Below are 18,098 nucleotides of genomic sequence, written 5' to 3'. Positions count from 1 at the left end.
TAGTACAGAAAATGCAGGAGTCTCTTGTAAAGGGATTTGATAATGGATTTATGAAGGGGAAACTGGAGATTTCAGGATGTAACTTCTAAAATATATAAGCTATGTTGTATTTGGATTTTTAGTATGTAAAATCAAAGCATATCAAATAAAAGGTAAATAAACTGGCACGGATTGAGAATTGGTTAGGAGACAAGAAACATTGGATGTAGGTTTGCTAGCTGAGCTGGTAGGTTCATTTTCAGAGGATCCGTCATCATACTAGGTAACATCTCCAGCGAGCCTCCAGACAAAACGTCTGAAGATGAACCTTCCAGCTCAGCGAGCAAACAAATCCAGAACCTCAACCTGAGCTACAAATCTTCTCACAAATCTCTCAAAAAATGACAAGAAACATTGTAAGAAATGGGTCATTTTCAGAATGGGAGGTGGTGATTTGGGGTACTGCAGGGATTAGTGCTTGGGGTCCCAGCTGTTAACAATGATTTGGATGTGAGCATAAGAGGTATAGTTAGGAACTTTGCTGATTACACCAAAATTGGAAGTGTAGTTGACAGCGAAGAAGGTTACCTCTGATTACAACAGGATCTTGACCAGATGGGCCAATGGGCCGAGAAGTGGCAGATGGCATTTAATTCAGATAAATGTGAGGTGCTGCATTTTGGGAAAGCAAATCTTAGCAGGACTTATACACTTAATGGTAAGGTCCTAGGAGTGTTGCTGAACAAAGAGACCTTGGAGTGCAGGCTTATAGCTCCTTGAAAGTGGAGTAGATAGGTTAATGAGGAAGGCGTTTAGTATGCTTTCCTTTATTGGTCAGAGTATTGAGTATAGGAGTTGGGAGGTCATGTTGTGGCTATACAGGACATTGTTAAGGCCACTGTTGAAATATTGCGTGCAATTCTGGTCTCCTTCCTATCGGAAAGATGTTGTGAAACTTGAAAGGGTTCAGAAAAGGATTTTGCCAGGGTTGGTGGATTTGAGCTGTAGGGAGAGGCTGAACAGGCTGGGGCTGTTTTCCCTGTAGCGTCAGAGGCTGAGGGGTGACCTTATAGAGGTTTACAAAATTATGAGGGGCATGGATAGGGTAAATAGGCAAAGTCTTTTCCCTGGGGTCGGGGAGTCCAGAACTAGAGGTCATAGGTTTAGGGTGAGAGGGGAAAGATATAAAGGAGACCTAAGGGGCAACTCTTTCACGCAGGAGGGTGGTACAGGTATGGAATGAGCTTCCAGAGGAAGGAGGCTGGTACAATTGCAACAATTAAAAGGCATTTGGATGGGTATATGAATAGGAAGGGTTTGGAGGGATGTGGGCCGGGTGCCGGCAGGTGGGACTAGATTGGGTTGGGATATCTGGTCGCCATGGACGGGTTGGACCGAAGGGTCTGTTTCCATGCTGTACATCTCTATGTCTATCTGTACACTGTCAAAAATATTCTTCTAAAACATTTACAATGTTCTTTCATATGTGGATCACTGAAAATATAGCAATTGACCACTGAGTAATTTTACTTTATGTACAGTCTTAGAGACATAAATTCTGATTTGAAGGCAACATACTTTAATGTTATATCTACAATAAAAATACATTAGTGAAGTCATGATTCCACAACACACTACATCATTACGAAATAAAACACTCAACCAACATTCAGTAGTTGAAGTGAAAGCCAATAATGATCAACACTCGAGGCAAAAAAATTTGTCCTTGCCTCCCTAAAAATATTAAAAGTAATGCAATTTTATATTGTCAATATTCAGTGTTTTGTAGTGATAAATACAACACATTGCTCCTTTTGCTCTGAGAACACATTTTCAAATTGCACTGCTTGGGATCATTTTTCAAAAAAGCCAAATCAAATATTGACTCAATATTTTTAAGCTTGTTCACTCGCTTTATTCTATCATTATTGCAAAAGATATAAGAAATGCATAGTGTTAGGAAACATTACCAGCTCAAATTGCTTTATTAAGAGACACTAGTAGGGGAAAAAAGTTCAATATGCCTCTTTATAGCTTTTATCCTGAGATTTACATTTGAAAAAAAAATCTGGTAGATAGTCCAGAATTGTTGTTCTCCTCCAACTTTGAGGAATACCTTTGTTTAGAACTTTTACAACTATATTTTTTTATTTAAAAAAATATTTTTTACCTGACTGAAATAAACCTAGAATGAATGACTTCAAAAGGGATAGACTTGGAGATTTTAAACCCAATGTGAAAAGTCAAGACTGACACTAACCACAAAAAAATTATTACAAAGCCAGTACTCAGCATTTATAAAGAACTAAAAGCATTTCTTATAGCAGCAGATTTTTTTTTACAAAATCTGGAAATTGTACAATTTGAAGAAACTTTTCTAAACTGCAAGAGAAAATAAAAAAATAATCAGCACAGGATTAGTAGTAGAATACATCAAGGCTACAAATATATTTGTATTTCAGATAATTGTTATAAACACTGATTTCCTTTAGTAATTAAATGTTGAAGATCAGTTTAAAATGAAATCCTAAAACAGGTAGTGCTCATCTTTCAAAAAAAATCTGGTTGCAACTTTATTATACTAACTGAAATTGAAATACATCTGAAAATAAATGTAACCAACATTAATATTTTTGATCTAACACTTCTTTTTTAAAAAAAGCAGGATGATCCTGTTATTACTCATCATTACATTGATATAAGAATGCTTTCAATTTTACAAAAAATGGAGATTACTTAAATATTTTTGACTAGTTTATAAGGAATTTGAACCATTAGTCCAGTTTTAATACCTTCTCGAGTCAAATTCCTTTGAAAATTTAGAACTGACCAATGAAAGAAAACCTAAGAGCCACATCCACTTGTGGGCAACAGAACCTTGAGAATGTAAGACAGCCATTATTCCAAAAGTGCAGTGTGAATTGTATCAAATTCAAGACATTAAATTTAAACTTTCCCAGAATAATTAGATTCTTAATTATGAGTAAGCAAGCATGTATATGTCATTCAATGGGAGAGCTCCCTCTTTTGTTCCTTCATATTGGAGGGAAGTGCCACACGCTGTTCATTCATCCGTTTGGCCTGAGATCGCAGGACAAGACTGAAGAAATCTTCATCAGGAACAGTAATAGATTTATGTACAGTCTGTGGTGGTGCACATCTCTGGTCATTTAGTCTAGCACCCTGAAAGAAGAATGAAATTCAAATGAAGAAACTAAAGATTTAAGTCACTTACAATGAAGTATTTATTATAATAATAGTTAGTATTTTCAAAATTAAAATTTCAGAATATTGTTTTGAAATTTAAAATCCATTGATTGCATTTTAGCACATTTCCATATTTGAATTTTTCTATTTCACTTGGAAATGATTCTGAAAGATAGGATTTATATGCATTTGGAGAGGCAAGACAGATTAGGGATTGTCAGCATGGTTGTGTGTGAGGAGAAATAGTGTCTCTCAAACTTGATTGAGGTTTTTGAGGGAGTAACCAAAAGATTCAGAGTAGAGGGGTAGACATTGTTTAAATGGACTTCAGTAAAGCCTTTGATAAGGTGCTACATGGTAGAACCAAGTTAGATCACATGGGATTCAGGGTGACTTTCCAACTGTATACAAAATTGACATGGTGGTAGGAGACAGAGGGTGGTAGCCAAGGGTTGTTTTTCAGGCTGGAGACTTGTGACCACAGGTATTCCATTGGTGTTGGTTCTGGGTCCACTTTTGTAATTTATACAAATGATTTGCATGAAATTGTAGGAGGCTTGGTTAGCAAGTTTGCGAATGACACCAAAATTGTTGGTATAGTGGACAGTGAAGAAGCTTATCTAATATTACAAAGGGATCTTGACCAGTTGGGTCAATGGGTTGAGAAGTAGCAGACAGAATTTACTTTAGATGAATGCGAGGTATTGCATTTGTTAAAACATAATTGTTTGACATTTGCATCGCGGGTAGACATAGTGGTTAAGAAGGCATTTAGCACACTTGCATTCATTGCTAAGACCTTGAGTATGAAAGTTGGGATGTCATGTTGAGGTTGTACAGGACGTTAATAAGGTATTTTCTGGAGTACTATGTGCAGTTTTGGTTACCCTGTTACAGGAAGGATATTATTAAATTGAAGGGGACTCAAAAGGTTTACCAGGATGTTGCCAGGAATGGAATACTTGAGTTATAAAAATAAGCTAGATGGGCTGGGATTTTTTTTCCAATGAAGTGTAGAAGGTTCCGAAGTGACCTGGACGTTTATAAAATCATGAGGGGCATAGATAAAATGAATAGCAAGAGTCTTTTCCTTGTAGAAGAGTGGGGGGATGAAGCAAACTTCATTAACCACAATATTTGCTTAATAAAGATGCATGGTATTGAAGTTTGGCTTACCTGACATTTTACCAGCATTTCAAAGAAAGAATCGTCTGGCTCCTTACTATCTCCACGGGTGATCAGGTGACTAAGTACAGAGTGGTTATTATGCTGGTCTAGCCGTAAACCTGGAAGATTGCCAATGCTTGCACGTTGATCATCTAGCCGACGGCTCTGGGAGCTTGCAAGCAGATCCAAAAATTCACCTGTCTGCGGTGAGGCACCTGAAGGGCAAGATTATTGGGGATATGTTCACTTTAACACAAGAATGTACAAACTTCAAAAAAGGAAAATGATTTTCTCTGTCTAGTTTAAATTTTTAAAATTTCATTCATTTATGACGGCATCACTGGCTAGGCAGCAACCACGCTTCAAATATTGGCACCACTTTGACTACGTTCAAGATTTCTGTAAAGGTTTGTAGCTCGGGTGCAGGTTGTCGTAGTTGTGGGTATGTACGCCGAGCTGGGAAGTTGATTTGCAGACATTTTGTCTGCTGTCTACATGACATCTTCAGCGCTTTGAAGCCTCTTGTGAAGCACTGCAATACTGTCTCTTCTGAAATTTACTTGCTTCCATTCCTGTTGCTTCCGGTTGTTTGTTGTAGTGACCTAGGTTCAGGTCAATGTGCTTGTTGATCGAAGCATGGCGCTCATTCACAGATTCTAAGAATTCTCTGATTGGCCTGTGTCCAGCTTGTCCTATGATCGTTGTGTTGTCCCAGTTGAATTTGTGGTCCCTGTCATCTACTAGGGACAACTGGTCATGGCGTTTAGTGGCTAGTTGGTGTTTGTGGATGCAGATTGCTAGTTGTCTGCTTTGCCCAATATATTGTTTGTGCAGACTTTGCATGGAATCTTGTAAACTACATCACTCTTGCACATGGGTATAGGGTATTTTGTTCTGATGAGTTGTCTGAGCGTGGCTGTCGGTTTATGGGCTGTCATGAATTCCAGTAGTCGGAGAGGTCTGGCTGCCAGTTCCAAGACCTTTTTTTATGTAAGGTAGCATGGCTAGTGAGTTAGGTCGTTGCATATCCTCATCACATTGTTTGTCTATTAGGCCTCTGCAGACGAAGTTGTGGGGATTTCTGCAAGATCTTTGCCAAGAAAGGAAATCGCCGCAACTTCGTCCGCAGAAGCCTAATAGACAAACAATGTGACGAGGATATGTCACAACCCAACTCATTAGCCATGCTACCTTACATAAAAAGAGTCTTGGAACTGACAGCCAGACTTCTGATCACTGGGATTCATGGCTGCCCATAAATCGACAGCCACACTCAAACAACAACTCACCAGAACAAAAGACCCAATACCTATCATGTGCAAAAGCAACATAACTTATGATGATCAATGCAAAGACTGCACGAAACACATATATATAAGGGCAAACAGGCAGACAACTAGCCATCCACATCCACGAACATCAACTAGCCACTAAACACCATGACCAGCTGTCCTTACTAGCCATACACTTAGACGACAGTGACCTGGGGCAACACAACGATCATAGGACAAGCTAAACAGAGGACAGCTGGAGAATTCCTAGAAGCATGGCACTCATCCACTGACTCCATCAATAAGCACATTGACTTGGACTCAATATACTGGCCACTACAACAAACAACTGCTTCCAGTCAAAAAAAGGAGCTAGATACCCCACATAGTCAAAGAACTGACTAAGAATGTGAGCAAAATTGAAGATACCTAAAAGAAATTTGAACTGAAAGGAATCAATATATAGGTATAACAAAGATATGTAAGAAAGTCTCACTTACCAAATGTTTTAGATGGGGTTGATGAGGTTGGTGCAGTGCTTGTCAACCCATTCTGACTCTTTATGAATGAACATCGTTGATCATCCATTCGATTGCTCTGAAATCGGCTCAATAAGTCAAAAAATCCTTCATCTCCCACCACACTGGGATTGATTCTCTGGATATAATGAAAATTTACAATGACTACAGTATTTAGCAGGTTCTACATAAGTTATACAAAATTTGTGCATATAAACACCAGAAAAGGGGTGTTCATGGCAAGTAGTTGACAGGCTCTTTGATCAAAGGTTCCTCTAGCCCTCACTTTCCACACCACCAGCTTTCAAATTCAGTAGATCATCTGCCACTTCTGCTAATTCCAGCACAATGCCACCAATCCCTCCCTTCCTCAGTCAGCAATCCACAGATACTGTCCCCACTGTAGCATCCTGATTCACTACTTAAAACTGACCCTAATACCTCATCCCCTTCCCAAAAAGTGTTCTTTTCCTCTTACTCTCCAAAGCCCTGAACACTCCTTCCAGTGGTGAAACAATAATTGACTTATATTTCTTCCAAATCACCATACTGTGTTTACTCCTCACCATATAATCTTCTCTACATTGGAGACTTCATTTTGTGAAAGATCTCCACCCAGTACATTAAACCCAACTCAGAATCTGGTTGTTTGCCATTTCAGTTCACCACTTTGGTCTCATGTTTCTGATCTCAGCCTGCTGCATTGCTCTCTTGAAGCTCAAGGTAAGCTTCAGTAATGACACCATCTGATCAGGTACTATACAGTCTTCTAAGCAATGAATTCTACAATTTTAGACTATAAATTTGTCAATTTTTTAAAATTCCCCTTGGCATATGCTGATCTTAGTTTTTCATGTTTTTGTTTTCAGACAGAAATGTTCATTTTTCTAGAATGTGAATGGAAGCATAATGTTTTTTTGCTTTATTACAACCTTTTGTTCCAAGGTATCTGTGCTGAATAATCTCTTCCTCCTCTTTCTTATCCCAGACCTTGCCTTTTGTTCTTCATCTTCTCTCCTCATTCCCCACCTGCTTCTCCCAGCAGCATAAAACACTTGATATTTCTATTTTCCTTCCAGTCAAAATGTTAACTACTTAGCAGTATCCACTTGATCGTTATTAGCTTTCAAGGACATCCATTTATTACTTTAATGACCCTTCAGGAGAACAAATCATTTCATTATCTAGGGAATATATCTAGTATCTAAGAAGTGGTGTACTTCCTTCACCACATTTACTGACGTCAGACTTGCACCTGGATTGTAGTCCAAGATTCTATAGGCAAATATTGGGACCACTGAAGGTAATCCTAAAATCTACTGGAGGAACTAGCACCTGGGACGTCCAGTTGTCCACACCTGTAGCTTATTGAAAGGATAGTGGAAATTTTCATGTATCTACTACAGGTTCCAGGAGGGAAACATCTGTCCTATGACTGAGGTTCTCAAAAGCCAGAGGATGTGGTGGAGGCTGGTACAATTGCAACATTTAAGAGGCATTTGGATGGGTATATGAAGGGTTTGGAGTGATATGGGCTGGGTGCTGGCAGATGGGACTAGATTGGGTTGGGATATCTGGTTGGCATGGACAGGTTGGACTGAAGGGTCTGTTTCCATGCTGTACATCTGTATGACTCTAAGTATACTCCATTGAAGTACATCTTAGTTTTTTCCCTCAAGAATTACTCCTGTGTTCATTTTTCCCACTGGAGAAAAAGTCAGTCATGCAGCCAAGATTAGGACATGATCCAGAAATCAAAACATAAGGATTGTGAAATTCGTGCTTTTTCATTTATTCATGGGATGATATACCACTGATTTAGGGCAGTTGCCCATCTCCACATGCCCTTGAGCACAGCATGGTGAGCTGCCTTCTTGAACCACTGCAGCCAATGATGTGTATGGAGATCCACAATGGTGTTCCAGTGTTTAACCAACCCAGTAATAATGGAAGAACAGTGATTTAGTCCAAAGTCATAATTGTGGAATAGAGCAAAAATCCTTAATATTAAAACATATGGACCAATCACTGGATTTTGGGCAGAGTTTTAAAAATTTTAAAGAACAATGAGTGTGAAGGAAATACACAACCAGCAGGCCTGGGAATGGAGATTGCTCTCTAGGACTACTGTTCAGCCTGGAATTCTAATTTCCATCTCTTCTCTTAAAAAAAAACAATTGACCAAAATGAACAGACTTTAGCCCGAGACAGCTTTTACATCTACACAGCACGGATGGTATGGTGCCTACGAGATACTAGTTCAGTTTCTGATCAATTGTATTCCATAGATAATTGATATTAGGATCCAGTGATGGTAATGCCACTGATTGTGAAAGGGTAATTCTAGATTACCACTTGGAGATGTCAATGCTCAGCACTAGTACAAATGCTATTTGCCAGTTCTGGATTTTGTCCAGATTATGCAGCATGTGGACACAGACTGCTTCAGTACCTGAGGAGTAGTGAATGGTACTGAACATTCTGTGATCATCAGCAAATATTTCTTGTGAGTTCATGATGAACAGATGTTAATTGATTTAAGTGGTTAAAGGTGGTTGGGCACAGAATACTCTGAGGAACGCTGCAGACAATGGACCTCCAACAAACATAATTGTCTTCATTTGTGTAGATATGATTATGATTCCAACCAACCAAGAGTTTCCCAACCCACGTTGTCAAAGGCAGTCACTCTCACTTGGCTTCTGGAGTTCAACTCTTTTGACCATGTTTGAACCTGTATGGAGGTCAGGAGGTGAGTCGCTTTGTGGAATCCAAATTATGTTAGTGAGCAGTTATTCCTTTGCAAATGCCATTTGATAGCACTGTCGATGGCCTCTGCCATCACTTTGACAATAAATCTACATTGTTTTGATAAGTTAGTAATTGGCTGGATTGGATGGGTTCTGCTTTTTATGCAAAGGATATACCTGCACAATAGTCCACATTGTCAGATATATTTATGCTGTAACCATACAGAAATAGCTTAGTTAGGAGTGTAGTTGGTTCTGAGACACAATCTCAATGCCTGGAAGTTGTCAGGACCAATGAACTTTGCCGTATCCAGTGCCTTCAGCCATTTCTTGGTATCACGTGCAATGAATGAATCGGTCAAGAATGGCAGACCTCAAAAGGATGGTGAAATGGATCATCCACTTGGCACATCTAGTTGAAAGCGAATGTAAATACTTTAGCCTTGTCATCTGCGGTCATATGCTGAGTTCTCCAATCATTGAGGGTTGGGATATTTGTGGAAACAATTCCAGTGAGTTGTTTAATCATCCACTGTGATGAAAGAAGTCTGATTTATATTAATGCATACTATTTTTAGAGTTTACTTTTAAAATAGTGGCATGTGGATTTGGTTAGTTTTCTGGCAAGGGTTTTTAAAAAAAACTAGGTCAAACAGTCCTCCCACAGCACTGATCTAATCCAGGATGTGTCAGACAGCATGAATTGTCTAGAATGAAAAATTGCTTTTACTTGGTGATTTATGACAGGTGGGGTAAACCTGGAAGGCAATTTGCTTGTTTCTGCTTTAGAAAAATCAAGGATTGATTTTAGCTTAGAAAACGTAAAAATATGAAAATGTTTAGGTTAGTTAAAAGAAGACCTGACTGGGATTGGAGGATATATAGTTTATCTCTGGAAAAGGAGTATCGGACAGTTCAAGTAAAGCAGTTACCCCAATAGAAAAATTTAGTTTGCTAAAGGACCGTTTGATTTGAAATCTGCAGGTTATTAAAAGGTGAAAATCTGAATTCAGTTTTTGTGAGCATTGATAAAAGAAGATTTCATAGTTCACAGCAAAGGACTAGGGAGAATCAGTTAAGTCAAACTTAAATCTAGAGAAATTATTCCTGAATATCAAATCTTTGAATCTCCATAATGGATAGTCTAGTCTTAAGCTACAGTCTAAGGATAAGGGGGGAGGCCATTGAGGACCAAGATGAGGAGAAATATCTTCAGCTACAGAATGATGAGTCTGTTGAATTCTAGTCACTGAAAGTAACTAAGGCCAAAACATTGAATGTTTTGAAGAAGTGACTCTGGATTTTGGTAGTGATTCTGAAAGATAGGATTTATATGCATTTTGAGAGGCAAGGAATGATAAGGGTAGTTAGTATGGTTTTGTGTGAAGGAAATAGTGTCTCACAAATTTGATTGAGTTTTTTGAGGAAGTAACCATGATGATGATGAGGGCATTGTTTACTTGGTCTTTACTAATTGGTCTACCATACAGAACCTTGTCAAAGGCTTTACTCAAGTCAGATCACATGGAATTCCAGTTGAGCTTGCCAATTGGATGCAAAATTACTTAATGCCAGGAAAGAGAGATGATTTGGAGACAGAGTAATGGTAGAGGGTTGTTTTTTGGACTGGAGGCCTGTGACAAGTAGTGTTCCACAGGGATCTGTGCTGGGTTCACTCTTGTTTGTCATTTATATATATGATTTAAATAAGAATATAGAAAACATGGTTAGTAAGTTTGCAGATAGACCCCAAGATTTTGATCAGTGGGATCAATGGGCTGAAGAGTGACACACTGAGTTCACATTTAGTGGGGTGATTAAGGTGGCATTTAACATGCTTGTCTTCAGCGCTCAGATCTTGGAGTATAGGAATTGGGACGTTACGTTGGAGGTTGTGCAGGAGGTGTTAGTGAGGCCTTTTCTGGAGTACTCTATCGCCCTTCTGGAGGACTGTGTTGTCCCATTTATAGGAAAGGTAATGTTAAACTGGAGAGGGTTCAAAAACGTTTTACAAGGATGTTGCCAGGAATGGTGGGTTTGAGATATCAAAATAGACTGGAAGGCTGGGACTTTTTTCATTGGATTGTAGGAGATTGAGGGGTGACCTTTTAGAGGTTTATAAATACATGAAGGCCATAGATAAGGTGAATGGCAGATGTCTTTTCCCGAGGGTGGGGGATTTCAAAACTGGGGCCATATTTTTAAAAGTGAGAGGAGAAAGATTAAAAAGAAACGAGCAATTTTATTTCAACTGTGGTTCATGTGTGGAATGAACATCCAGAGGAAGTGTTGGTTGCAATGTGTTACAATGTTTGAAAGGCATTTGAGGAAGTACATGAATTAGAAATGTTTGGAGGGATATGGGCTAAGCACAGGTAGGGGGGAACTAGTTTAGTTTGGGATTATGGTTGTATGAGTTGGTTTGTACAATGAGTTTGGTTCTCTGGTGTGTGACTAATGATTTGAAGTTAGATATAGTTATTTGGGCTAAATAAACAAAAAGTGGAAGCAGGGTACTGAGTTGGATAATCAGTCATGATCATATTGAAGGATCATGGGCTACTACTCCAGCTCCTATTTTCTGTTTCTACAATGTCAAGAAAAGGGATAAGATTTTGTTTTGAGTTATTTCAAACCATTTTATATTTAGCTACTTTGATTTTTTTTCCTCTATAACACTTCTGTTGTTTAAAAAAAGTTCGGCAGCCTCATGGAATGGAGTTTCAGTGACTGGCTACCATGTTAATTAAAATGAATTAAACAAATATGGTTTATAGAGTCAAATTTAATTCTGTAACTACCATCAACAAGGATCATAACACATCATAACTGACAACTTACAGTTGTTTTAAAATGTTGTGATGTATAATTTTGCAAATTACAACATGCAAACAATGAAAATAAAGTATTGTAACAAAACTTACCTTTTGAGGAACTTTAGCAGATGAACTGTTACTTTTATGCTTTTTGACCCTGAATCGATTTAGAAATAGCAACTTTGTTGATGGCTTCCAAAGTGCAGGTTTCTGTTTCACAAGAATTTCACTGTTCCAGTTTTCAACCTGGACAAAATAATTAAATTAAACTTTTTCAATTACAAAACCTGCATGTTAAATTCCTCAAACATGGCAACTGGATGGTTGATGGACACTGAAATGTGGGAAGAGAAAAGTGATCAACCAGAAGTTTGAGTTGAGCAGTTCATCTTACCCACCATCCACTTAGTCTCTTCTGAAGAATTAGAAGAAAGATGGCAAAACAGTTTGCCTTCACTAAGAAGTGGTAATCTGCATTTTGTAGTTCAACTTCCAGCTTCAGATAGATCTTTCAAGTTTGATACTGTATTGACTGACATTGAGGCATAGACAGGGTAAACAGGGAAAAAAAAATCTTCTCTGATTGGTGGAGGGATCAATGACCAAGAGGTTTAGGAGGAGTGCGAAGAGAAACCTTCTTCACCCCAACTTATGTCAGAATCCAGAACTCTCAGCCTATAGGGGTGGTAGAGGCAGAAACCCTTAACTTTTACTAAGTATTTAGATGTATACTGTGATGCTAAGGCATACAAGGCGATGGGCCAAGAGGTGGAAAATGGCATTAGAATATAGTTGTGTTATTTATGATTGATGCAGACTCGTAGGGCCAAAGGGCATTTTTCTGCACTCTAGACATCTACAACTTTAACTTTCAGGCTTAGGCAATTATCTCAGCAACTGGATATACCTGGAATGTTTAGGGAAGCTATAGTTATATATTGTCCATCATTTTTTTTCAGACCATGGCAAATTCCACTCAATGCTTCTAATATATTTTCCTTTTTCCTCAACTAAGAATTTCTCTTCACCATGGTCAATGTAGCCCTTGACCATGTTCTTTCCATTTTCATACTTCTGCCTTCATCCCTCCAGCACTTACTCAAAACCATACCACATCTTTAGCAGGTCATACTCCACTAATCAGCTTTCATTTAATCATTCTTAATACCTACTTCCCCTTCTCACGGCAGTTTCCTATACAAGCACAGGTGATAAAACATATGCCCTTTCACCTCCCCACTTCCCACTGGCACTTAGAGACAAAATAGTTCTTCTGTCATTTAGTGTACTGTTTTCCTGGCCAGGATAAAGTCTCCGTTATGATAATTAATATAGTAATTATTTCGCAAAAACACTTGAATCCAGTCTGGAATCATAACCCTGAGCATCCGATCACTTATTATTTTAATTCTGTCCCACTTTGAAATCTAAAGGGTCCTCACCTTGTACAGCATTCATATTAAGCCAAACAGAAGCTTGATAAATTAGCATTCTTCAAGCTTTATAAAACATGTGACTAAAAATTCATCATGGCCTATCTTAGGTACAAAATCACAATTCACAAACTGCCAGCACCAGTTACAACTGAGACAGACAGCATTCAAACCGGTGCCAGTTACTTACCTGACTGTAGCCTTGACTAAAGTGTGGCTGATGCTGTTATCTGTCTTAGCAGTCAGTCAAGGAGCTAAGCAGCCTGCATTGATCTCATTAGGTGCAGCAGATCAGGACATTGACAAGGATTCACAGTATTATTTAACAACTACGTCTGTGCCTTCTGAAGCCATGTCAAAATGCCAGTACACATGAATATAACATGCACAACACAAACTTTACTCAGGTGTTACTTTAAATTATAATCAAGGGGTCAACTATATCATCAGAACTGAAAAAGATCCATTAATGGGTTCATACAAGTACTTCAGCTGCCCAACAGTTCATTTCTGTGAAAGGTACAAGAAATCAACCATTAGGTAATGAGGTTCTAACTCCAAGTGACAATTTGTCCTGAAATGTTACAAAATAGATCCATGCTGACATTTTTCAACCAGCAAAGTCAGTCACATTTTGATTTACCAGGTTTACAATTTTTCCAGTCAGAAAAGAATTACCTCATTTTGCCAACCCCATTGGATAAGAAAAATTAATAAGAAAAACAAAAGTTACAGGTCTATAAATTCAGTCATGCATAAAAATGTGAAATTAGTGCTAGCAACTTGCTCTACTAAGAATGATAAGCAGTCAGCCTGAACCTCATTACTTACTGGATGTGTGCCCTTTGTAGGGTTGAGAAATCAGGTGGCTGCAAACACAGCGTGTTAGTCAGTAACTGGCTTAAAAATGTGTTGCTGGAAAAGCACAGCAAGTCAGGCAGCATCCAAGCAGCAGGAGAATCGACGTTTCAGGCATAAGCCCTTCCGAAACGTCGATTCTCCTGCTCCTTGGATGCTGCCTGACCTGCTGTGCTTTTCCAGCAACACATTTTTAAGCTCCGATCTCCAGCATCTGCAGTCCTCACTTTCTCCGTATTAGTCAGTAAGCACTGATCAAAATGGCACTTGCACATCACTGAAGACAGGTGAAACATTCTTAGAATCAGCAAAGTGGTGCTTGGATTCTCCCATCCAAAACATAATTCAGGTCTAGGCGGGAAGGTGGTAGAGGTCTGGTCCAGAACCATCTCGGCCAATTAAGTCTTCTTGTTGGCTCGACAGATTCTGTCCAGTAATGCTGTTTCATTGCACGGATTCCACTTGAGCTGCCCTAAAATCTAATTTAGACCAAATCCCATTTAGCCTGTCGGGGTCTACATTAACACCTCAAAGTATAAACATCTTCACACTTGTGCTCAAATCTCTCCACAGCATTATTTATCTCTATATGTGTAACCTCCTCCATTCCTACATCTTCTGAGACCTAAGTATTCCCCAATTCTGGCCACTTGTGCATCCCGATTACTTTGAATCTCCTACTGATTAATTGCACCTAGCTTTCTGGGTCACAGTCTGTTAATTTCCCTCATTAAACTTCTAAGCATCCCAGACTTCTTTTAAGATGCTCATTAAAAATCATGCATCTTGGTCCAAATTTATATCCAAATATCCTCCTTTGTGTCACAAGATGTTAAGTTGTTCAATTTTCTTTTTACAAAAACTATATATCAGTACCTTATCTGGTGTTAGCTTCATTAGTTCCATTTTCTCCATACTCTGTCGACGTCCTAAGCTTGGTCGAGCACCTAGAATAATAGATCAATAAGAGGGTTTTTGCTGTTGCCTTTTGACCTTGGTTTTTAACTACCAACTTAATAAATATGCAATATTAGCTCTTCTATCTACTTTCTCACTCCAGCAAAGAATCTTCCATCGAATTTTCTGTTCGCTGGGGAAAATCATGTCTCAAAATGCTATTACTTTTATTTTTAATGTGTGTTGCTTTCCAACTAGAAACTGCGACTGAAGATGAGTTTGTATTATTTAATGAAAGTATAAAGACTGATGTTATGATCTCTTCCAATGTGTGTTGAGTATCCTATGAGCTAGGCAAAGCTCTTTCAATTTATGTTTTTTAAAAAGTTGCACAAACTTCACTTAAAAATTCATTTTAATATTATGTATAGAATCTCTACAGTGTAGAAGCAGGCCATTCAATGCATCAAGTCAACACAGACCCTCCAAAAAACATCCCACCCAGAACCACCCCTGCCTCATCCCTGTAACCCAGCATTTCCCATGGCTAATTCACCTATCCTGCACAGCTGTACCCATGGTGTCCAATTTAGCATGGTGAATCCATCTAACCTGAACATTTTTGGATTGTGGGAGGAAACCAGAGCACCCAGAGAAAACTCACTCAGACACTGGTGCTATGAGGCACCATGCCTTCTAATAACTTTTTTGATTTTTAGAATTAGAATCTCTGCAGTGTGAAAACAAGCCATTCAGCACAACAAGTCTACACCGACCCTGTGAAGAGGAACACACCCAGATCCATTTCCTTACCCAATACTTACCCCTTACTAATGCACATAGCCTACACATCCCTGAATACTACGAGCAATTTAGCGTGGCCAATTTACCCAACTGGCACATCTTTGTGATTGTGGGAGGAAACCAGAGCACTCAGAGGAAACCCGTGCAGACACAGGAAGAATGTGCAAACTCCATGCAAAGACTGGAATCGAACCCAGTTCCTGGCGCTGTGAGGTAGCAGTGCTAACCACTGAGCTACCATGCCTTCTATGTAGCTAAACACAAATAATTTATGTAAAAGTTGATATGAGTAAAATGTTGAAAATAATTTCCAAATCACCATATTATTTTGAGCAGTACCAGGCTCTTCCAAAAATACACACTTCATTATCCTGTAGGCGTCTAGATCTGGTCTTTGTTTATTGTTTCACCAAAACGAAGCACTTTAGTAATTGTGATGGTGATTATTAAAATAGATAAACCAGTGCGGATTAAATTAAAGACTCATATTTTAAACCTCAAGATAAACTTCATACCAGTACTAGTAACTATATTTAGCCCGAAAAAAAAAGTGAACTATTAGCAAATCACTTTATGGTTAAGTAAAATACCAACATTAAAACATAATTTTGTGCAATTTGCAATAACAGAGCCACTTCAAGGACTGCAGCAGAGAGCTGTTGTCAGAGCACAGTTTAGAGTTAGGACCTCAAAAATTATCTTTCATTATACTTACCTTGTGAGTTGGATTCCAGTTCATGGCCTATGGCCAAAATGGAGTTGTTTGCACTATAACTAATGCCCAAAACCATCTGAAGATCTGAAAGATTCATCCGAGCTGCAAGTTCACCACTTCTATCCCCAACCTATAAAATATTGATATGTTGAAAAAGAATTGCACATTACTATTATAAACTGTGACCCAGCATGTAGTTCCACAATGTTAAGCAGTGTCTTAAGTATTTCAAAAGCTGACTTTTTCATTCAGATATAGTTTGAACAGCTATCTAAACTTCTAGAAGGTGGAACAGTAAGTAATATTGTATTTCTATAATGTGTGTGATTAACAAAAAAAATAGTTTTTCTAAATCAAAGAATTTCAACATTGGAATTTTCTTGCAAATAGATCACTCGAGATGTAGATATGTCCACACTTAGTTATGCTGCTTGCAATAGATAACTGTTTACAAACCTTGTGAAATATCGACTTGCTTCTCAGAAACAGTATTCTTGAAGTGCTCATGCACTTCATCTGCCTCATATTACTAGACACAGGAAATCTTTGAAGTCTAAACATGTAGTACATAGCTAATGGTGTTTTGAATAACAATAATGCACTAAGACAACAATATTTTTCCCCGTCTTACAGAACTCAAACTTTTAGATTATAAAACGACTCTTCAATCAGAAGATGTCTGGTAAAGGAAACTCTGACCAGTGAGCACAGAGCCTATTACAGATAGCACCCACTATCTGAAAGTAGAGCCTTCCCAGGAAACCTTTTGTAAGCCAAAAATGGCATAATGTGAAAGTGCATCATTTATATGGGAAAAAGTATTGCTGTTTTTCATAAAAGTGAAAATCTTCTTCGGATTCGCAAAAACAGGTACTAAGGTAGTTCTTTCATAAAAGCGAACTTGTGTAAAGCAAATGTTCGAAAAGCAGGTGATACCTATATTAATTTCCCATATCCAAGATTGGTAATTGAGGCTACAAACCAAAAAGATTGGAATACCTGTTTAACTGGCATTGTAGATGGGCAAGGAGCAGAAAGACTGATGAAGGTATTGAACAAGTTCAAGGAGGATTAGGATTCTTCCTACTAACCCCACCCCCTATGCAGGAGGAATAGGAACACACAATCATGTACAAGACTAGAAATGGCTGTGTTCAGCTGAAGGACAACAATGAGTCAGATTGAAGCTTTCTTCTTAAAAAAAAACATCATGTTTACATTGAAGACACAAAGATTCACCTTTAGAGCTGAGAGTTCTTAAAATGATTTACAGCTTTAATCTGAAATGAATTTTTACTTCAAATGATGTTACATTTCAGGTTCTTTACATAATTTTCTCAAACTAAATCCTAGTATTCGTTCTGTTGAATAGACTTTTATCCCTAATGTCAATAGCTAAATATATTATAATAATAGTTGGTAGCAGAGTAACACCGTTCACTGCCATAAAAACTGCCTTGGTTAAAAGGTGACAATTAATCGCCAATTTCAAGAACGAACAACGGTGAAGCCTTGCCAGACACTCTCGAATCCCAACAATACCAATGCCCCCATCCTAAATCTATTTTTTTTTAGTTAGCCAAACCTCTATCCTTGCTAAAGTACAAATTCTAACATTGTGGGATTTCAAGTCACCTATTGTGTGATACCTTATCAAACACTCTGAAAATCCAAATATGGAAC

The 18,098-nt window shown here is 38.3% G+C and overlaps 1 protein-coding gene across 3 annotated transcripts in view; it reads right to left on the bottom strand.

Annotated features, from left to right (window-relative positions):
• Nucleotides 1-1,535: 1,535 nt before the first annotated feature.
• Nucleotides 1,536-18,098, bottom strand: part of LOC140479734 (G-protein-signaling modulator 2-like) — a 69,319-nt gene continuing 52,756 nt past the window's right edge. For all 3 annotated transcript variants that reach the window (XM_072573816.1, XM_072573817.1, XM_072573818.1), the window contains 6 exons: nt 16,416-16,545; nt 14,876-14,946; nt 11,817-11,954; nt 6,125-6,281; nt 4,363-4,568; nt 1,536-3,162 (listed from right to left, as the gene is read on the bottom strand). In XM_072573816.1, the coding sequence (XP_072429917.1) occupies nt 2,986-3,162; nt 4,363-4,568; nt 6,125-6,281; nt 11,817-11,954; nt 14,876-14,946; nt 16,416-16,545 (879 nt within the window). In that variant the 3' untranslated portion in view covers nt 1,536-2,985. The remainder of the gene's footprint in view (nt 3,163-4,362; nt 4,569-6,124; nt 6,282-11,816; nt 11,955-14,875; nt 14,947-16,415; nt 16,546-18,098) is intronic.

Source organism: Chiloscyllium punctatum, chromosome 7 (genome assembly GCF_047496795.1).
Source record: "Chiloscyllium punctatum isolate Juve2018m chromosome 7, sChiPun1.3, whole genome shotgun sequence".
Taxonomy (NCBI): domain Eukaryota; kingdom Metazoa; phylum Chordata; class Chondrichthyes; order Orectolobiformes; family Hemiscylliidae; genus Chiloscyllium; species Chiloscyllium punctatum.
The sequence above is the reverse complement of the archived record's forward strand: the minus strand, read 5'-3'. Positions and strand labels throughout refer to the sequence as shown.